The 20,697-nt window shown below is 35.5% G+C and overlaps 1 protein-coding gene across 1 annotated transcript in view; it reads right to left on the reverse strand.

Annotated features, from left to right (window-relative positions):
* Positions 1-20,697, reverse strand: part of myo15b (myosin XVB) — a 65,005-nt gene that overhangs the window by 33,705 nt on the left and 10,603 nt on the right. The window contains exons 12-28 of the mRNA XM_022670899.2: positions 19,947-20,060; positions 19,781-19,839; positions 19,564-19,687; positions 18,523-18,618; positions 17,705-17,836; positions 17,274-17,399; positions 16,358-16,435; positions 16,090-16,238; positions 14,860-14,905; positions 11,342-11,466; positions 11,071-11,185; positions 10,797-10,972; positions 7,593-7,683; positions 3,342-3,407; positions 2,555-2,612; positions 2,336-2,460; positions 663-758 (exon numbers count right to left, since the gene is read on the reverse strand). Coding sequence (XP_022526620.2) covers positions 663-758; positions 2,336-2,460; positions 2,555-2,612; positions 3,342-3,407; positions 7,593-7,683; positions 10,797-10,972; positions 11,071-11,185; positions 11,342-11,466; positions 14,860-14,905; positions 16,090-16,238; positions 16,358-16,435; positions 17,274-17,399; positions 17,705-17,836; positions 18,523-18,618; positions 19,564-19,687; positions 19,781-19,839; positions 19,947-20,060 — 1,776 coding nt within the window. The remainder of the gene's footprint in view (positions 1-662; positions 759-2,335; positions 2,461-2,554; positions 2,613-3,341; positions 3,408-7,592; positions 7,684-10,796; positions 10,973-11,070; positions 11,186-11,341; positions 11,467-14,859; positions 14,906-16,089; positions 16,239-16,357; positions 16,436-17,273; positions 17,400-17,704; positions 17,837-18,522; positions 18,619-19,563; positions 19,688-19,780; positions 19,840-19,946; positions 20,061-20,697) is intronic.

Genomic DNA, 20,697 nt, shown 5'->3' on the forward strand with positions numbered 1-20,697 from the left:
TTTCCCCTCCTTAACACTGATACTGATTTACTAATAGAGTAATGGATAATTGAATGTAAAATAAAAGAATCAGTGTAAGATGAACACAACTGTACAAATGCAGTAATGAACTGCATACTTACACAGATCTTATATTATATTAATATTATAATATGATATCATAGTGGTAGAAGCTTTAATGGAGAAATTCAGCTCAAAATGTAAAATTCTAGTGTTAAAAACAACAGATAAATGGGATGGGAAGTAGCAAAGGAAACATGGCACATGTATGTTTTACAGAAGCAGCAATAATAGAAGCAACAACATTTGTCTGTGTGTGTGTGTGTGTGTGTGAAGGAGAGAAAGCAAGAAGGCAGTGGAGGTGTAGTGACAGTTAGTTATGAGATTTTTTCCATATTTCAATATACGTAAATAAAAAGCAATCTACCTTTTAAACTACCTTTCAAGCAGTAGTGACAGTAAATTCGACATTTTCATTAAATAAAACCACTAATATATCACTAGGCTGAACAAAAAGTGATTTACACAAGTCGGTCGTAACATGCATAAAAATTTCCAGATTAACCATGTGTCAGAATTGACAAAACTAGATAAAATGCATCTGAAATGATAACTGGTCTCAGCATGTAGTGTAAGAAGGCCATATTCTTTTTTCCATTTACCAGTTTGAATATCTCCAGAGCTGTGCGAGCATCCTCTGGCTCCAGAGATGTGAGTGGTCTCTGGAGGGACTGACTTTGAGCCTGGCACCATCCATCCTGTAACAGAGTATAATTAAAATTAACAGATATTTACAATCTGATTAAAAAAATATAAATCCACATCTGAACACCTTCAGAAGATGTGCTACACTGTTAAAAGTATAAGTTCCTTGAGGATCATTTAGGACTTTATTAATTTAAAACTGTAGAAAGAAAGCTTCCTAAAGAAAAAATATGTAAAACTACACATATAATTATTCCAATTAGTCCATGACTGCAGAAAGCTACATGCTAGGAAAGAAAATATGTGACCCTTCACAATGTCTTCTATTTTTTAATATTATAAGTAAAGCGGCAGTCTGTATTATTTTTTTTTCTAAGCTGGAAGCAGAAAGCAGAAGCATTTCTGAGTGAAGAAGGGATAAAATATTGTGTTTAATGGCCTAATATATTAATTCTATAAACTGGGGTGTTGGTCGCGTTTCGCGGGAGAATTTCTGGCCACGTCATGCGTCTTTCGTACTTACATTACACGTACAGCTTCTAAAAGAGGATCCAGCTCAGTTTTACTGAACGTGAGCGGCTGGTGGAGCATTGGAGACTTCAGAAGAGGAAACTCAGACCTCAGTAGCTCATTCACTCATAGTAAAACCAAAGTGTGTAGTCAAAGTGAAGTTTCTGACTGAGCGCACTCTCTCTCTCTCTCTCTCTCTCTCTGTCTCTTTCTCTCTCTCTCTCTCTCTCTCTCTCTGACTGAAAATAACCTGGAATCGGATTCATCCATTCTGAAAGGAGACCGCATAACACCCGCCCAGTTTAAAATGATTTATCCGCATGCTCGGTGCAACTACCCATTCTCACCAGAGAGGGCCCTAAATCCCCCAAATCCCAAAACTTATGGACATCAGCTTAAATTGTTATTATATTTAAAAATAAATGTTTTAATATTATGTAAAAGGTTTAAATATCATCCAAATACATTTATGTTGCTAAGTGGTAGCCAAATGGTTGATTTGGTATTGCTAGGTGGTTGCTATGGTGTTGCTAGAAGTGATGGCCAGATGTTTTCTATAGTTCTGCTATGGAATTCCTGTGGTATTGCTAAATGTTTGGGAACGCAAGGCCAGGTGGTTGCTATTGTGTTGCCAAGTGGTTGCTATGGCCTGGCAAAGTGATTCTTATTTAAAAGGTATTTCAAGCAGTTGACATGAAGTTAAATATATATAGTTCTGCTAGACAATTGCTAAGGTATTGCAGCTGGTAGCTTTTGGTGTCTTAGGTGGTTGCTCAGGTGTTGCCAAGTGCTTGTGGCGGTACCCCATGCTGATTGCTTGGTGCTAAGATTGCATTTGTATCATCGCTTTATTTGAAGGGTGCCAAAACCTTTCCACCTCATTTATTACAACAGGAAATGACTCCACAATTATCTGTTGCTATGGGGAAACTGTGTTTGAGCAAAACAAGCCTAAATAACTCAATCAATTCAACTCAAACTGTCGAGAGTTTTGATGCAGTTGACATCTCAAAAACATCAGGGCAAGATATATGTCCTGAAAACTGTAATGCCTTCATCAAAATCACTCAATAAAACACAGACAGCACGCAGATGAGGGCAACAGATCAGAATACCGTACCTTTAGAACTGTGTTGGCATATCGTGAGAACGGGTAGCTGTCAATATTGTGGGGTAAGGAGAGCTTGTGCTCTGCTTTGACCTGTGGTGGGGCAACTTCTGTGACCCCTGAGCCCTGTGGACGACCTGTTTGGGACCATAGATTATATCATACATTAATAAATATAGAAACATTTAAAGATCAATGTTTAAAATCACATTAAAAATAACTCCATGTTACCTGCTGCACTCCGTAACCTGGCTGAAAGTTCAGCCGGAATCTCCAACATTCCCACATCCTAAAACAGAGATAGACCAATGACAAACCACCATTACCTCACAGCATTAACTTTCACCCTGAACCTGTAGGCTTATATATTTAGTTATTAATATTACTAATTACTTAACATCACTAATGCTTTCGACAAATAATGCAATTAAATTCTCACAGCAGTGTTTCAAAAAAGTATAAAGAATAAAGCCTTTTCTGGACATTAGAGACAATTATTTTAAAAATGCAGAATTAATTATCTTTTAATACCCTTGATCTCAGTAAAAACAATGAAAGAGCTGATTTTCCAATGTTTTCTTGTTATTTAACACAAAAAAACATAAGCGACCACTTCAGTTTCTGAATCAGTTTCTCTGATTTTGCTATTTATAGGTTTATGTTTGAGTAAAATTAACCATGTTGTTTTATTATATAAACTACAGACAAAATTTCTTCCAAATTCCAAATAAAAATATTGTCATTTAGAGCATTTATTTGCAGAAAATAAGAAATGACGGAAATATCAACTATCAAATATCAGAAAACATTTACAAGTTTATAAAGTTTAGTTTTTTCATCACAGTTTTTATGCATCTTGGCATGATCTCCTGCACCAGTCTCAAAGAAACTCATAATTTTCAAGTGGTCTCTTATTTTTTTTCCAGAGCTGTATGTATGTTAGCCATTTAAGCAGTCAAACTAAGAACTTCAAAACTAAGGTTAGAGATAAGAAAAGAGTGAGAGAGTGAAATCATACCATCCCTGAATAGGTAGAACGTGTGTGTTTGGCCGTGTGTTTCACTCTGGTTCTCTCCTCGTGTTCCTGTAACATCAAAGCAACGCCTGTATTATACTCCGCAATTAACAATCACACAATCACAGCCTTTGTTATGAGGACAATATGCTTTTATACTCGTGAATTCATCTGGAATCTATTGAGGTTTATGCTCTGCTGCTGTAAAGCTTGTGTAACAACCTGTCCTTCTACCTGTGAGCCTCACTGTACAGTAAAGACTGAACAGGACTATTCTTAGCAGCAGAGCTTCTTTTATATCCCAGTAACCCTCCCACTCCCACCTCGCCCCACCCTACACATACGGCAAACCTCATTAAACCACTCCTATCTTACATTATTACTGACTGGAACTACTGTTTTTTGATTGCTTGTTTTGTTTACTATGGTTGGACAGAAACAAAAAGTAAATGTTAGCTTTACTTGGTTTTTAGTTTAACTGAAATATCTGATAAATAACTGAAATATCTTACTTTTTACTACACACTGTAAAAACATCAGATTACAAAAGCAAAATACTACTGTACAGTGTTTTAACAATGCTTTAATCACAGTATTTCCCTATAGATTGTTTTTGATGATGATGACGTAAGCTTTTTGTGGTACTGAACAGTATTTTCATCATGTTTTGCACCTGAGTGGATTAATGGCCAGATTGTTCATGGTAAAAACTGTGTTTTCTAAATGATATTTTAATAAATGCCAAGAAATTGTAATTTAAGAATACTGTATAGTATAAACTTGTAAAATGATGATAAACAGAAAAAAACACTGCTGACCACAGTTTACTACACTCTAAAAAACAGAGGTACGATATGAGTACTTTTTTGTACTCAAAGGTACACTCTTCATAATTGTACTCTCAAAGGTACAATATTGGTCTATACAGGGTCAGATTTGTTCCCTCTGAAGTACAAAGTAATTTCTAACAGCAAAAAGTACAGATTTGTACCATTTAACTTGCAGCCAAAGGGTACATTCAGTATTCTGTATCACTGTACTAATAAACAATATATATTTTAATTGCATATTTTTTATTTGAAAGGCAGACAATTTTGGGTCATCAAGTTTTTTGAGCCATATTTAGTTGATGATAATGTTTATCATTTTTATAATCTTTACTGGCACGAAAACCATGGGTACAAAAAAGAACTTTCACTGAAAGGTACTTTTTTGTACCTCAATATAAGGTACAGCCCCAGCGACAAGCTTTGTACCCTTTTAGGTACAAATCTGTACTTACTTTTCTTAGTGTGTAGTTATACTATATTTTCTGTTTTAAAAATGGTTTAGCAAGATCTTTCCACCTAAGATGAGCTGTCTAAACCAGCATCTTTGTTACAAAAAATGATAATAGAGGCAATAGAGGCATAATAAATCACGAATCTTTACCTTTCAATGCTTTTCTCTTCTTTTAAGAGCAAACAATTCTCTTCTTATACTCAAGTGGAGCTCAAGAGTGTTTTTACCATATGTACAGCATATTCACTTTAACTCAAGTTCCTGTCTATGGTTTGTGTACTTTGTCCACCATTGTTTGTGAATAGTAAGGAACAATATGCCATACTTTTTTCTATGATCCTCTTCCATTCAATAATATTATACTTACAGAGCAAATTCAGAGGCACTGGAGTGTTAAATTCTCATCAAGTGCCTTTCCTGCACATATCAGCCTTTGAGAGCCTTCAGCCTTTTTTTAAAGCAGGCTTTAAAAATATAAACTTTTTATCCACGAAAAAAAAAAAATAGCTGAACTTACTTCTCTGAGAAAAATCTCTATAAAAAACTCAATATAAAGAAAAGACCAATGCAAAATATCTATTGTCCTTTGCATATATTCCAGTTTAACAGCATTAGAAGACGGAGAAGGACATAGTCCAACTTACACCAAATTAAACAATGACAAGAAATAGGGAAGTGATCCAAATAAGTCAGCACTTAAAAAAAGTGTAAAGGTGGGTGTACAGGTTAAAAGAATGGCTATTCATAGTTTCAGTATTTTGCCACACACTCTCTTTATTGCTATTTCAATTTTTTATACTATTTTTTTTGTTAAACAGCTGGTTATTAATATATAAAATATATATAAGCTGTCAAAGTAATGAAAGTGAACATACCTAAAGCAATTCAATGGAAGAGTAGAAGTCCACAGAAAGGAGCTCCTGACAGATGCAGGCAAAGATGTGTAATTCCTCATTAAAAGTGAGAGTTTGAAGTCCACAGAGGAGGACAGGTGTGCTACAAGGTGTGTGCTTAGAGTGAGGGAGAGTGTGACAAAGTGAGAGAGAGAGAGAGAGAGAGAGAGAGAGAGAGAGATCAAAGATGAAAGGGCAGATGGGCAAGCAGGATTTACCTCAGCTGTAATCATTTGGACTTGCTGAGCGGAGGAACAGCTTTAGAGAGTATTGTGTTTAATTATGCAGTTTCCAGAATATAGGAGGAAAGAAAAAGGGCCCCCAAGAGGTATTTAATATTACAAATAATACACAGTGCGTTTTATGTGCATTCACTTTAAGTGAGGCAATTTGTCTGCATTCACCAGAATACTGATTTAAGACATTTTATTAAACAAAAAAAAAAAAAACATGTTAAAATTACAGGGTGTGTGTAATTGATTTGTATATAAAGCCTGCAACTTAAAGTAATTAAATTGTGGATTATAATGATAGTGTATCACACTGAACTTAATATTATAAGACTTAATATGTAAATTAATTGATAAAAATGTGCTACTGAATGCTGCAAAACTGTGCATAGAGATATGTCTCTGGCAGATATGTAAATGATTACAGGGGTGATCTGATTAGACACTGGGTCTTGCCACAAGATGTGGTAAAAATGCTATAAAAAAACTCTAAGAGGCTAATTTTGGGTAGTGTAGCTTGGTGAAAGATTGCTGACTGATAGACATGCCACTGATGCACTCAAAGGATTTTTTCTTTTAACATCATCGCCATTTAGGCTGTCCATTAGTAAGCCACTATTACTATATTAATGTAATATACTATACTATATTATTTTTATACTAACTATTCTGCTTACTTAATTGTCATATTGTCATATTGCATTTGTATTTTATTTAATTAATATCTGTATTTTATTTACACCTCGTTGAATACCTTATTATAGTGCCTCAATGTTTTCGTCTATAAAAATAAAAATATATTCACAAAAAATGGACAAATTTAAGTTTTTTTGAGGGTCCAATAACGTTCTGGTTTGATGTTCTGGGAAGCCATCGCATATGACAGTCAGTCACCCCTAGTAGTGATACAGGCACAGCACAGTGATATGAGCCTGATAGTGATATGATCTTGTAGCCACATGTATTGCATCTCACGGCAGAGCTTCCAACTGGATTTTTTTTTAGCAGGAAATGCTCACTTACACAACACAGGGTTTTCTATGAATTTATTTACTACATTACAACACTTCCTTATTATGCCCGGTCATCAGATTTATTGTTAATCAATCATTTTTGAAACCAGATGGGACGCCAGCTTCAGCTACCTATGAGTGTAGAACAGGATCTACATTCCCAGCTGCAACATTTGTGGACAAATGTGGTGCAGGATCCTATACGGAACCTGTAAGCCGCCACGCCTCCCAACTGAATATCATCTTATATAAGGGTACTGGAGCTCTTTTGAATTGTACAGTTTTCCACAATAAACTAATACTTTCGCTTTAATATTTAATATAAGTTTATTATCACTTTATTCATCTTCATTACATTTACACATATAACATTTTTTTGTCAATTCCAACAACTCCTCTTTAGGGCAGAATTTTTGGAGACAAAAGTATACATTGTTGTAAAATGTTAAAAAAAGAACTAATTACGACTATGTCTACACTGTGACATTTTTAAAATCTTTTTCCAGTGATGTAAGTTCATACTTCGACCCTACACGTAACTACAGCTACAGACTATCTGCGCTTGATCTGGAAGCAGTGGACGCCTCCAGGAACCGACTGTGAGCTATAAAAACCAAGCTCAGATCAGGAGTGACGGAAGGGTGAGGTTGGAATTTATAACATTATCTGAGCAATAAACCGGCGCTGGTTGCCTGGCAATGAGTAATACCAGGTAATACAGAGGTCTGTGAGTGTGAGACAACATCCAATAAGAATCATCTCTGTGACATATGGATTATGTGACAGGGGAGAGAAAGAGAGTGAAGGAAAGGAAGAGATAGTCTGTCATGATCCTACCCTCCAGTGCCGTCTCTTGACAGTATTCCTGGTAATCATCATGGTCGCCCAGAACTGGGTGAAGGAGTTCTTCAGTCTTTTAAAATACTTCCTGCAGACGAGAGAGGGCAACAGAACTCCTTTTATTCATCTCTACGTATTATTTTCACTTTTATTTCTCCACATTTTACACTGTCGCGCTTTTTTATCACCCACGTTTGTACATTCCTAGACTGTAGACTCTACAGCAGGGGTATTCAAGAAAACTGTGAGGAGGTCCAGTTCAAATAAATTTCCTCAAGCAAAAGTCCACAACATCGTCTATTTGCAGTATGACGATATCTGAATAAATTGTGTTATAAAATAATTATACAGGTTAAAATCATTTGAAAGAAGTTTATTAGCACTGAAACACAGGATAACATTGTGTGGCTGCAGTAAAAAAAAAAACTAAATTATGTATTCAAAAACAAAAAGTGCTTAAGGAAAAATAGCAGCTTCAGTTTCCTTTTGATTGAACAATCTCAATATTTCTCCTCAACAAAACAACTCTCAAAACACCTGAACTATTTCTCTTACAGATTTCTCTTACATCTGCCTTCCCCCAATTTCCCCTGCTCAGTGTGAGAATTGAGCTTTGGCTTGCCCTGTCAACATTTGGTTCTTCGGTTTCGTGCTCACGGGTGGAAGAATGAACATGTGTGCATCAGTCCATTCCGTGTTGAACGCTCGGTTTTCGGCGTCTACTTTTCTCTTTTTTGAAAGCGCCATAGTGTTTGCACCTCTTCTGACTGTAATTCACGTCCTGTCATCTGTATCATCTCCCTGCGTTTCTCGCTTTAATCGCTTTTCGCTCGCCTTTCACCTTCTCTTCCTTATATCACACTGCGTGGATGTCTGTGCCTCGCTACAAACCTCGGCTTCGGTTTGCTCATACAACTCGCTCTGAGTTCAAGCTGGCGATTTGATTCGCTAGTTGAACCACGTGGTTAGTATGACTTGCACGCGATTGGTTTGTAGCTTCCAATCCTTGCTCAGTGCAGTGCTGGTAAAAGCACTTGAGTCAGATAGGGAAAAAATAAACGCTCCGGTTTAAAATTAATTCTACCGTCAAAATTAAAATAATATTTTAATAAAATAATTTTAAAAATATTTATTTCGGGTCCGGATGGGATGGCATATGGGTCCGTATCTGGACCGAGGTCCGCTGGTTGCGGACCACAGCTCTGCAGTATGACTCAGCCGGGAAAAAAGTCAAACTAAACGTAGAGCTCTTTGAGTTTGATGAAATTTGAGAAAAAGGCTCAAGGCTCTTTACAGAGAGATGCTAAAAACATCTTCATTAGGAGCACAAAGATAGCAGACATAAAGCTACCAGACTTGGAAAATAAACGCATACAGAGAAAGTTGATTTCTAAGACATACATTGAGCCATGTTTCACACTATACTTTTCTTTCAGTTGAAAATGCTATTCAAAATGTTATGTACCGTCTAGAACTAGGCTTAATGTCTCTCTGGAAAACTGGCTCATATTTTTGGGCACCAATAATATATTGTACTGTATTATCTAGTGGAGTACAATACTCAAATAACACATTAAATCCTACAGAGCAATTATGCCAGTGTGGTCAAATTGCCATTTAGTTTCAAAATAACCCTGAAATTGGTAAATTTGCTGTGCAATGTTTGTTTTCATTAATTTGTACTTTTTACAACTGTGTCCAGAAAATTGTAATTTGACTGCACCAATAAATTATGCAATCTATTTATTGGACTATATAATGCAGATTAAATCTATGATTTAAATTAATTTTTTTATAAATATATGTAATTCTTTTTCCCATCCCATGCAAAGCAGATAGTATTATCACTCACAAAACACATTTTTTTAACAGTTTTTTTTCCATCTACAGTCAGATTGATGGCAAACAAAAACATAAAATGTGAACTAAATATTTATTTTCTATGCCAGATAATGATAAAGTTGTAACACACAATTCCCCCTTCCCCAGAATGTGCAATGCTATCATATAAACTTATTTTCTCCAGAAAGTGCAATATTTTTTACAGTATATAAAACAACAACTCATCCTGATCCTCATCACCTTAGGAGTAATGAGGGGAAAGAGCGCCATCTATCCACCCAGAGAGAGCAAGGCCAGTTGTGCTCTTTCAGGGCTCTGGTAGCTGATGGCAAGCTGCATGACCGGGATTCAAACAGCAACCATAGTCTATTTTTTTTATTTGTTTCTTAAGAATTAAGCATGTAAAATAGATTCACAATGGCATGCAGTATATTGTTTATTTTTATTTTTGATGTAACTGTTCACATGACCAGAGTCATGTACTTTAAGAATGCACGTATAAACATTAGTGTGTAAAATGTTATATACTATACTATCTCTGCTGTAATTAATGTATTGCGCATATTATACATAGTATATGTATGTCAATGTCTGTTTTTGGGAAATGCTGTAAAATAGTCCTTTAAAATAGTCCTACATTCAGTTTAATATTTCATATTGTAATATATAGGTAAAAAAAGTCTGGAGTCAAAATATATTTTGGTGGTCAGTGGAACTTGGTATATTTATGATTTCTAACTACAGTTACTGAAGACATACTCTGAGAGTCACACCTAAATAGAAACAAATATTTAAACACTCACAGTAGCTTTGATTAGCAACTTACAATTGTTACCAATCTCAGTCAATTATATATAGATTTATTTAATATAATTTGATTTGGTCTGAAATTTTGATTAATATGTAATACTTCATGAGCAGACAACAGTCACAACTAGGACAAGGAATCATTTTGCCTTAACAGTTTTGGTACCACTTTAAAATAAGACTACCTTTATAAAGGGTTTATAAATGGTTTACAATAATGATCAGTTATAACACATACGTAGAAAGGGCAACAGTTTAGATGGCTGTGGGTTCACTATTTGGCAAACAACAGGTCATTATTGCCCTTTCTACGTGTGTGTTATAACTAATTATTAACCATTAATAAAGTAATTGTAAACCATTTATAAACCCATTATAAAGGTAGCCTTATTTTAAAGTGGTACCACAGTTTTTAAACGTTAAAAGTTTTATTACTATAAAAGAAAACCCTAAAAGTAAAAAAAATGACATATGCTTACAGCATATTGTTTGAAGCTTATATGCTTCAACCAATTTCTACAGCACCGCCCCCACCCACCTGTTCCCTCATACCTGGCCTGGTGCCCCCTGATGTGGGACTGGATGACGATAGCTTTCTGTTTGAAGAAGCGAAAGTTGCGTCTGCAGATAAACCCGCGGATGTTCCTCTGGATGGTGATGGCTGCCCAGGTCTGGGTGCTGCTCCACTTCTCCTCCACCCGCTGGTACAGAGACTCCTTCATAAACACCTGAGAGAGAGAGAGTTTTCATTACAGTGCAGAATATGAGGGTCACACGGTGTTGAACAGATGAGCGATCACAGCAGAAACCTTTCATTATTCCGTACCTTAGTCCTTCCTAATTGGAACTGACCATCTTCAGTGCCAATGACTTCCAGCAGGGAAACAACGAGCTCTTTATCAGAGAGGTGTGCAGGCTTCTGTGCTAACAACACCCCATATCTAACACCAGAGTGAGAAACTCAGTTACAACAGTGTGAGGAACTCCATTACAGAAGTATAAATAACTGTAGAGAACTGTACAGAAAATTAAAAGAACATTTTCATATTCAACTTTCGTGTTTTAATTAGCTCCTCATTATGCATTGAACTTAGCACCTTTCTACGAAGTACTTGAAAGGGATGCGGATAGGAAATCCCTCCTTTCTGATATGAATAGTCTCCAGGATTCCTCCATGTCTCAGCTGTGTAGTGATGTAGTCCACGTCAAATAATCCAGGGAGCTAAAACAACAGTAGATGGGAAAGAAAACTTAAAACAACATACACAGTGAAGGCTATGCAAGTCACATCAAGGTTAGGGGAAGTCACTGGATCCCTATTATCCCGAAAAAAAATCATGTCAACTGTTTGCATCAGATAATTAGGTAGATAAAGCAAGAGTAGTCAAAAATTAAGTCTACTTAATTAAGTCTACTTAATTTTCTCAAGTAGGGCTAACATACTTTTTCAGGTAGTGTCAACTTAAAAGAGTCCATTGACACTACATGAGAAATGTAAGTATTGCCAACTTCCTAAAAAGCTGAGTTAAATCAACTTAAGTGTTTAATTTGTCTTTTTTATGATCTGTTAAGTCAAATAAACTAACAATTCATCTTTATTTTAACACACACTTTCTAGTTAATAAAACTTTAGTAATATTCACATAACTTATCATTTTAAGTTAACCATGGGTATTCTCAACATATTTAGTATATTATTATTTTTCTGCCAATACTGACAGTATAATACTGGAGCAATACAGGAGTAAACTCAGTAAAGAGTGAACTCTGTAGCTCAAAGTCAGCATACTGTGATCGCTAGAAACAGAGAATAAAGTTAAAGTGCTCTTACAGCTCTACAACACTGAGACCTGCCAATCAACATGTATATTATAATTACTGCACGCCCAGGATAAGGTAGCTTTGAGAAACAGACAACACAAAGATGGTAAGTAAGGGAGAGGCCACACCCAATATGCAAATATATGGTACCACAGGTAGTGACTAAAACCCTAGTAAATATAACAAGACTTTTGTTTGTTGTGCAGGTTTGTTGTGTACCTAAAAAGATTTGTTGGGATTACATAAATAAATTATATTAAGAAAAAAAAAACAATGTCTTGTATTTTGAACAAATGTGGAGTAATTAAAAACTAGATATATTCATGTAAAGGTAGAAACATATTTTTTGTTGTTAATATCACAGATTTAATTACGTTACATTTACTAACGCTCAGATTTATTTTTTAGTGTAGTATTGTGCTATATAGGGAAACATTACTTAGTTTATGAAGTAGCATTGAAAACTAGTGCTGTCCAGTGATTAAAATTAATCTAATGAATTATATGCTTTGTGATTTAATTATTAAAATTAATCACATTCATCATTTTTAGCTAAGAATGCCATTTATTCAATGAATGAATAATTAAGAGCTCCCTCTAATAAACAACAGTCAGTAACAGATGCTGTAAATACTGTATATCTATTAAAACCCAATAATAATGTTTAAGCAGCCAAACGTTATCTTTAGGAGATTCTAGACTACTTAAATATGTCTTAAGGAGTAACTACATTCCTTTTTACATTAAAAGCTGAAATATTTTTCTAAGTAATAATAACATAATAATATAACAATAATACCAGCTCTGCTTAAAATGCTTAAATAGATATTTGGCCATATAAAATAAAATAGTAAAAAAATAGTTTTAAGCGTACATCTTTTCATTTATACGATCTGGCCTGGGGGCATTTATTATGAAGCCCAAAATGGCGGATTGGCCATAATGGCTAACAGCTAACTGGCACTGTTAACTGATTTCCAAGCTGAATTAATCACAATTTGCTGTTTATGGTAGATATGGTAGGTTTTGCTGTTTGATATGATATATGTATGATGTCCATACGTTTTTCTGCTCTTCAGTTATGAAGGTCAGAACACTGGAATGGGCAAAGCAGATCTGCTTTGTTTGCCTGCATTATGGTGACTGGAACTGTAGCACCAGGTCAAAGCTTTCATTTCATTTTATAAAGCTTTATTTGTTTGTGCTTCAAATAACTGAAATTAACACAGTAAGTTGACAGCTCTAATTAAAACACAAGTGGATTGCCTCTTTATTAACATGCATCAACACAAGTCACATACACATACACGTGATTGGCTTAATCGTGTTTAAATCTCACATAGCAAATTCTGAATTAAAGTTAGTGGGCAAAAGCCAAACAGCTGCATTTCAAGGCTGCATTCAAGGCTGCATTCTGAGTGGGCTGCATTTTTCTGCATGTTATAAAACGTTTCATCCTTCATATACAGCGAGAACTTCAGCCAGCATTGGAAGTGATTTTAAGAATGTATCAAATGAGGAAAACAGAAAATCAGTGCCATGAAAACTGGGTGAAAATGGCAGCAAATAGATAGATAGATAGATAGATAGATAGATAGATAGATAGATAGATAGATAGATAGATAGATAGATAGGCTCCACCTCTTTTCCAACTGCTGCTGATGCAGCATCACTGGGTCTGATACATCAGCTAAGAGATGCGGAGAGAACACCATCTACCCACCCAGAGAAGCATTGCCAATTATGCTTTCTCTCAGACTCTGATGCTGCTGATGGTGTGCAGCATGAAATTGGGCCTCAATGCAATAAAATGCAATACAATGCAATGGAAATAACAATACAACTTTTGGCCCCATATTGATCTTTACATCTTTACAAACAATTGGTAATTTGGTCATTTTGATGGTTATCTATTAAGTCATTCATTTAAACTTATAATCTGTTGTTTCATTGCTGTTTCGGTCATTTTCAATAAGAAACATGTTGGAGTTTCTTGTTGGAGAATGTTTTGCCAAACAATCTGACCAAGGGGCTTTTCCAGGAGGAAACATCAAGTAATTACAACTAAAGGGGAAGTTGATTTAACTTTTTAAATTTTTGTTATACTGTAAGACCGGATAAGTTGAGTTTAATTAATTTTTTTTTTAAGGCAGCCGGTTTGCTCAGTTTTTTAAATAATGGAGAATGAAAACTTGAGTTAGCATAAATTATAACATCAGTTTATTACAACTAAAGGGGAAGTTGATTTATTTGTAAGGTAGCCCAGGGGGAATCACTACACACTGATGGTGAGTGTTAGTCAGAAACTGTTGGACACACCCAGTATGCAAATAAATTGTGACAGAAGCCAATGGAAAATAAGCTGTTAATGGCAACAGACTAAACTCAGTTTCAGTTCAGTTTGGTTCAACTCAAATATCTCAGTTTGAATAGTACAGTATATGTGCCCATAAATGTTCAACTAACTCAAAATAGTTGAGTATTGTTTAGAAATATCCAATTTTATGTAAAATAGACTTAAATCTTTCGATTTCAAACAACTTCTAGGTTAACAGTGTAGTAAAAAGCACTACATAACTACATAAATGCACTGCATACCATAATGACACAGCATATTTTTGCTACCATACAAAAATCTTTTGATTTTTGTTTGATTACACCATTTGAAGTGCTAGCTCTGCTTTACACTATATCAACATAAATCATGAATATTACGAATAGACCAAGAGAACTTGTTCAAAATGAATCTTCTCTTTTAGAAAAGTGACAACATTCCTCTGTATTCAAAGCTTACCTTGACATAGTTTGGCTTAAAACATCGGATAAATGTAGTCTTACACCTGAAAGAAAAAAAAGGACAGATTACTTTCATTTAAGTGCCGCAGAACGGACAAATACCTTAACCTTGGCATGGCTGAGTGATGAGTGTTCGGTAACTGGAACTGACTTACATTGAATCTGGAGCAATTTTAATTTAAAATGAAAACTGCATAACCAAAACAGAATGTAAAAATAGCTCCATATCTAAATCCCAGAAATTATATACATCCAGCCAACAAACCCTACTAGCTCTCCTATTTAACACTAGATGTATAAAACAAGATGGCGCTCTCTCCCCACATCACTCCTATGGTGATGTCTGCAGCACAGGGCGTCTGTGAGCTGATGTATCAGAACTGAGTCGCTGCGCTTTCCTCTAAGCGCGCTGGCTGCTCAGCAATGCTGCATCAGCAGCAGCTCGAAAAGAAGTGGTGTCTGGCTTCGCATGTATCGGAGGAGGCATGTGTTAGTCTTCACCCTCCTGGTGTGTTGGGGCTTTACTAGTGATGGGGGAGTCATGGGGGGTTGGGGGGGTTGCGTAATTGGCCATGTAAATTGGGGAGAAAATGGTAAAAAAATTAAATAAAATTACTAAAAAAGTGTTAAACAAACCAGAATATGTTTTATACTTTAAATTCTTCTAGTAGTAGCACATTTGCAGTATATTTAAGGACTGAACTGCATGTACCTTAATTGCTTTCATGTCTTTAATGTTAATCTACAATGTAGAAAATACATTAAATTAAGAAATAAAGAAAAAACACTGAATGAGAAGGTTTGTCTAAACTTTTGAGTGGTATATTTCCAAGGAGTAAACATATATCAGTCATTTTATCTCCATTATTTGGAAATAAAAAGAGGCATAAACCAAGGCAGGGCATAGAACGCAGTTTTCTAAGGAGCTAACAAGAAAAAAGTACATTTAAACAACACACACACACACATATATATATATATATATATATTTTTTTTTTTTTCTCATAATATTTTAATGATTTATTTAAATAATGTTAACAATGTATTTGAGCTATTTAAACAATAACAAGCTACTTAACCCTTATCCTTAATTTAAATCTTATATTTATGATGAATATTTATATCCTAAACAGTCTTTTTTAAGTCTTAGGGCAGAAAAAAACAACATAATTGTAATAGTGACCCCACTCTAAATAATAAACTGTAAGAAAGCTAATTCTGTGCAGACCTCTCCAGCCGTGTGATGAGCTCGGTGAGTGATTGCTGAAAGTGTGCTGCTACAGTAGAGGCTTGGTGTCGGTGGCTTTTCCCTCTGAAGCCCAGCTCTCTCTGCTGCAGGTAGCGTTCCTGCACCTTACGGAACACACCTGACACCATCTGCACACCAGAAACAACACTGACTTAGATCTAATGTCACAATTCTATTCAAACAATACAGATATAGACCTTATTTAGTATGAAGAGTTGAGAAACAGGGACAGCTGAATTGATTTTACCTGTGATCTGCTGCGGGCGAAGAGCTCTAATACCTCTGCTCGAAACAGGTCATGGTTTTTGTTGAGAAAGTTGTGAACCTATAAGGAGAAATGTAAAATTTTCTCTGTGTTTTTTCTACATCAATAAAATCCTAGAAAATCCTCACCCTAAGTCCTTGCAGAGAAGTATTACTAATAAAATAAGACTATTTAGAGCAGATAAACATGAATATATTGAAACCATGCCTAATGACAGGTGTAAGCTAGATCCCGTTCTCACTGAGCTGTGGAGCAGTAGAACTGTATGTTCTGGAAAGATGGTGCTCCATCTAGTACTTTTGGGATGAGTTGGAAGCTGTGGAAGAGGTGGGTTGGTGATCATCCAAATTCCTGACCTCTCTAATGGTTTCACCTCATAATGCAATCAAATCCTCAGAGGAATGCTCCGAAATTTTGTAGAGAAAGGATAAACTCTTTTTTTATAATCATTTAATCATCTTATCACTGTTCTATGTACTTCTAGAGTGCAATTTATCCTCCCAGTGAAAGCATGTCCAATTGTGCTCTCTTGGACTCCAGAACTTCAGAACAGTATAAAGTCTTTTATAGTAGCTTAAGGAACAATGAATGAACAGGTATCAGATAGATAGATAGATAGATTGACAGACAGACCGACAGACAGACAGACAGACAGACAGATAGATACTTTATTGATCTCAGAGGGATTCTAACACTGATACAAACACATTCAGAAACACTAAATAAGCAGGTGTCCCAAAATTCTGCTCAGATAGATATATACTTCATTGATCCCAATTATATTTAATCATTTCCATTGCTCAGCCTGATAGATATGTAAACCAATGATAAACTAAACAAACAAATGGATTTATGTAGACTGAGATATTCAGTTTTGCACTGAGGCTTAGTCACTTGCCTGATAGGTTACAGCTCCTGCATAGTGATACACAGTAAAGACAGGCAGAGGAATCTTGGGCTTGGCGTAGTACGGGTTGCTGGCATGATGATAATGACATTTCTGCAGGAATGTGTGATCTGTAGCCTGAGAAAGAGAGAAAAAAGGGGAAACGGGAGATGAAAAAGAGCAAGGCATACAAAAAGACAAGTCACATATCCAGAGCAACTCAATACGAATTTGAACGTGTCTCACATCAGTATAAGACTTTTGTTTAAGTCAGAGTTGTTCCTTTAGTTTAAGCAGTGTGTGTGTGTGTGTGTATGTTTAAATATCTAGGACAGTCGCTGTGACAAACCTGACTTCCAGGAATGATCTAACAAGCTCTAACAGGATGCACCTTCGAGCTTCATGAAAAAGTGATGGGGATGAAGTCTGAACTGTGTGAGTACCTGTGGGAGGCAGGTTTGGTCATCGAGGATGCGGAGGATGCCGTATGGACGAGCAGAAATGAGTTCCAGACAGGGGTGGAAGCTCTGCAGGGTCACAGGATACCACTGAATCTGCTCTGAGTTATATTCCTCCTGAAACACAAAACGTATATATACACAGCTCTGTAAAAAATAAAGAGATCACTTCAGCTTCTGAATTAGTTTCTCTGATTTTGCTATTTATAGGTTTATGTTTGAGTAAAATGAACATTGCTGTTTTTTCTATAAACTACAGACAACATTTCTCCCAAATTTCAAACCAAAATATTGTCATTAAGAGCATTTATTTGCAGAAAAAAATGAGAAATGGCTGAAATAACAAGAGAGAGCTTTCAGACCTCATGCAATGCAAAGAAAAAAAGCTTTTAATGGAAGTCAATGTAATAAGAGTTTATTTCAGGTAATTTTGGAATATTTCTATTGGTCTGTTCATCAAGAAAATTTGGCACAGTGTAAGGAACAGTTTGACTGTTCAAATTATGTAGTAAACTAAAAATCTACAAAAATGGAGATACACGTTTTTCATTGGACAGCAACGATATGCAGTATTGACAATCATTGACAAATCATATCCACATTTAATGTAGGAATTTCCACATGCATATCCCACAGGTCAGAGCAGCATTTTTTTATCCTCCATTGCACATTGGAAAAGTCATGGAACACAATACTAACTAATGTCCCATGACTTGTGGCATCTCCACTCCTATCCACCATGGAAGCTGGTGACCCGTGTATTAGACAGACAGTAAGAAAACAAGCACTGCACACATGCTGACCTGTTCCTGTGTCACTACTGCTTTATTCACAAATTGCTGGAGTTGCTCATTTGCAAAATTAATGCACAGCTGCTCGAAACTGTTCACACCCAGGTCCTGTAATAAAAGATCAAATGGAATGAAATGTCATTTAAACATGTAGCTTATCTCAGGAGAATCTTTATCTTTATTGAGGAGAATGATGATTCAGTGAAATATGCTTGAGATAAGTCACATGCACATGCACAGCTCTGCTCCTGGACAACACTCTCTCTAAATAATAATGTAGTTTCAGCTGGACCATGTGTACCACTGTATGATTTATATTAAATCTTTATAGATGATACATTTATAGTTGAGATGCACCAAAATAATTTTTGGTAGCAACCAAAACTGAACTATAATATTTAAGTCTAAATAAGTTTTTTTTTGGCAGAGATTTTGCCACTTTTATCACCATTCTATCAATTAAATAGCTTTTGTTTTGTCTTGCCTTTCAAAGAAAAAATATAACTTTTACATATTTAACATTTATTTTAACCCAGCTGACATACCTTTAAAGCACAATACGACTTAAAATACATTTATAAAACTTTGCATTATTATTCAAAATATATCAGATGATTTAATCTGTTGTGTTTAGACACTTTGAGACTATGAACAGCCTCAGAACAGCCTCTAAATTGACTTATCATCACTCATTTTGAGTGATTCAGTCGTTTCTTTGGCTCTCATTTCTATAAAAAAAGCTTAAAAATTGTTGTTCTGAGCTGGATTACTCACATGACATGCAGATACAACTTTGCTAATTAACTATGGTACACGTCTATTGAATATTATAAGGGTATAATGTTATGTAGTTATGAAGTTCAGAATACTGGCATATTAACCAGCACAGTACTAATATAATACGTTTAAAATAAACTAGTCATTGTTCACTATAAAACATTTGTTTTTCATTATATTTGGTGCATCCCAACCTTCCCCAAATTCTAACAGAATCATAGAGAATCTTCAGGAGCAGGAATATTCACTTCATCACACAAAAACATAATGCCCAACCTCAAACCCATAAATGTCCACGATGCCTACAGTGCTGTCCATCTCTGTGGGGATCAACCACTCATTGATTTGTTCAAGCAGCCAATCAAAGAGCACAGAGTAAAGGGCCTTGGCAATGGCATCCCTAAGCCACGAAAGATTATTCATATTATAAATGGTGTTAAAATGAAAGAACAGTGGTTTGTAAGTCAATATTAATGCAATATTAGTGCTCTACCTGGATTCAATGGCACTTTCCACAGAAAGAGGGCAGTAGATCCTGTCGTAAGTAGTTTCCTAAAATAAGAAGAAAGTAAGATATTGAGAATCAATTTTGTGTCATTTCTTCTACTTAAAGTGAATGTTTAAGAATGTTTTGAGGTGAGGATGTGAAGCTTACTCACAGTGACTCTGTGTGTAATAACAGTCTGCAGGGCTTCGGCTGACACCTGTAACAGGTTACCCACTCTGCGAGCTTCAGCCTCACTAAAAATCCTTGCCACCTCAAAAGACTCACTCTGGAAACATTAAAAATGCAAATTAAAACACACAAACATGTTATATACTAACTTTAAGGTGAACATGAATGCTAGTACTGATCACTGATTTAGATCACTGTGTCTTAGCTACAGTTAATTTGCTGTAGTCTGAATTAATTAACTAATTAATTAACGAGTTTGTAAGCTTGCAATGGTTTTCCATTTGTTTCCATTTGGTTTTAAATAGGGAAAAATACAAGCATATCAAAATTTATCACAACAAACCACGATAGAATGTTCTCTCTTCTGATTGGTCAGACCAGTCTGGGGCGGAGCATTACAGTAAATACAGGAAGAAGATCATGTGTTCTGGACTAGTGCATATATCTGTGCAGTTTAACATGAACAACAGCATGGATGGTATTGTTTCATAGTTGTAGTAATATCCCTTTACTGCTGATCGATTTTTTTGCTAATTTTCATGCGATTTGCACTACTATGCTATCACACTGGATATCTTAAGTTTTACATATAGCACAATGACCATTCAGGGCTTAAACTGAAGTAGACACTTGGGACAAAACAGTAATTCACTTGCAAGAGGGAATTTTCATTATTTAGGTTATATTTTAGAACATCAAATGCAGAGGAAAATGTAAAAAAAAAAAAAAGTGCC

Source organism: Astyanax mexicanus, chromosome 15 (genome assembly GCF_023375975.1).
Source record: "Astyanax mexicanus isolate ESR-SI-001 chromosome 15, AstMex3_surface, whole genome shotgun sequence".
Taxonomy (NCBI): Eukaryota; Metazoa; Chordata; class Actinopteri; order Characiformes; family Acestrorhamphidae; genus Astyanax; species Astyanax mexicanus.